The 1,207-nt window shown below is 66.4% G+C and overlaps 1 protein-coding gene across 1 annotated transcript in view; it reads right to left on the reverse strand.

Moving 5' to 3' along the window:
* The window catches only part of FUT1 (fucosyltransferase 1 (H blood group)), a 2,805-nt gene extending 1,615 nt beyond the window's left edge, over window positions 1-1,190 (reverse strand). The window contains exons 1-3 of the mRNA XM_006769989.2: window positions 1,044-1,190; window positions 755-851; window positions 1-561 (exon numbers count right to left, since the gene is read on the reverse strand). Of these exons, the coding sequence (XP_006770052.2) occupies window positions 1-561; window positions 755-767 (574 nt within the window). The 5' untranslated portion in view covers window positions 768-851; window positions 1,044-1,190. The remainder of the gene's footprint in view (window positions 562-754; window positions 852-1,043) is intronic.
* Window positions 1,191-1,207: the final 17 nt, after the last annotated feature.

The following is a 1,207-nucleotide window of genomic DNA, read 5'->3' on the forward strand; positions in this document are numbered from 1 at the left end:
GGGTGAACTCCCGGCGGATCTGCTCCCGGAGGTGGTGGAAGAAAGTCCAGGAGCAGGGGAAGCCCGACAGCTTCAGGAAAGGCTGCGGCAAGCGGGCGTACTCCTCCGACATCCAGTCGTGCAGCTCCAGGCGCTCCCAGGGCGTGCGGCTGTCCACCTCGGGCAGCAGCACGGGCAGGGTGATGCGGAACACGGGGGCCAGGGCCGCGTGCATGGTGGGCAGGATGAAGGCCTGGCGGCTGTTGAGCCGGGCCAGGGCCAGCAGAGTGGCGTACTGCCCCATCTGGTTACCAAGCCGGCCGTCTGGGATGATGGTCCAGGCCCCCGAGGGGGGCACGGGGAGCTGGGCACAGGATGGGGAGGTGTTGAGGGCCAGGTAAGCGCCCGATGGGCAGAAGATGGCAACGGGGGCCGCCCCCAGGTGTCGGTCTGCACACAGGAAAGACAGGTCCAGGCCGCCCTGGAAGAGGCCCCGGTAGAGGTGGAGGAAGGAGAGTCCGGCCAGCACACAAACCAGCAGGAAAGTCGGACACAGGTGACGGCGGCCCGGGGTCCACATGGCTGCGGGGGGAAGAGGTGAGTGAGCAGGAGCTCAGAGCCCGGGGAGCCTCGGGGAGGCGCTGCCCGAAGGAATCAGGGGCCTGAGGCTTTGCGCTCGCTCGGGGGCGTGAGGGTGGAGAAGCTGGAGGTTTGGGATTTGGGGGTGTGGGAGGGGGGTGATTTCCAAAGAGAGCAATCGTCCAGGGCCCAGCACCTGGTCCCCACATCCTGCAGCCTCGCTGCCTCCGCCTCTCAGGCCCACATGTAAATTCCACGGTTTGACTGTGTTGCAACTCCTCTCCCAGGTGAACCTGTGTGTGCGCGCGGAGGCGACAGGAGGAGACGCCCCAAACAGAACCGGGGGCTGGAGGCCCAGGACTGATAAGGGATCTTGACCACCACCCCCCACCTCCCCTCACCCCGAGGAGCAGGAACTGGGCTTGTGGGTGCAGGGGGCTCCTCGGGTCATGGGGGTTAGAGGTTGAGATTGCACCTCCACTAACCTGAGCTCCTGGCAGGTGGCTGATCCGCTGCTGGCTTGGTCTGGGGGCCGAGCGCTGTTCCTAAGTCTACATCCGGCCGCCCCAAACCTCAGACTCCAGGTTCCCGGGACCCGCAGCCCTTCCCTCCAGCCTCCTCCCTCACTGGCAGCAGCAAGGAGAGGGGG

The sequence above is a fragment of the Myotis davidii genome, unplaced genomic scaffold (assembly GCF_000327345.1).
Source record: "Myotis davidii unplaced genomic scaffold, ASM32734v1 scaffold464, whole genome shotgun sequence".
Classification (NCBI taxonomy): Eukaryota; Metazoa; Chordata; class Mammalia; order Chiroptera; family Vespertilionidae; genus Myotis; species Myotis davidii.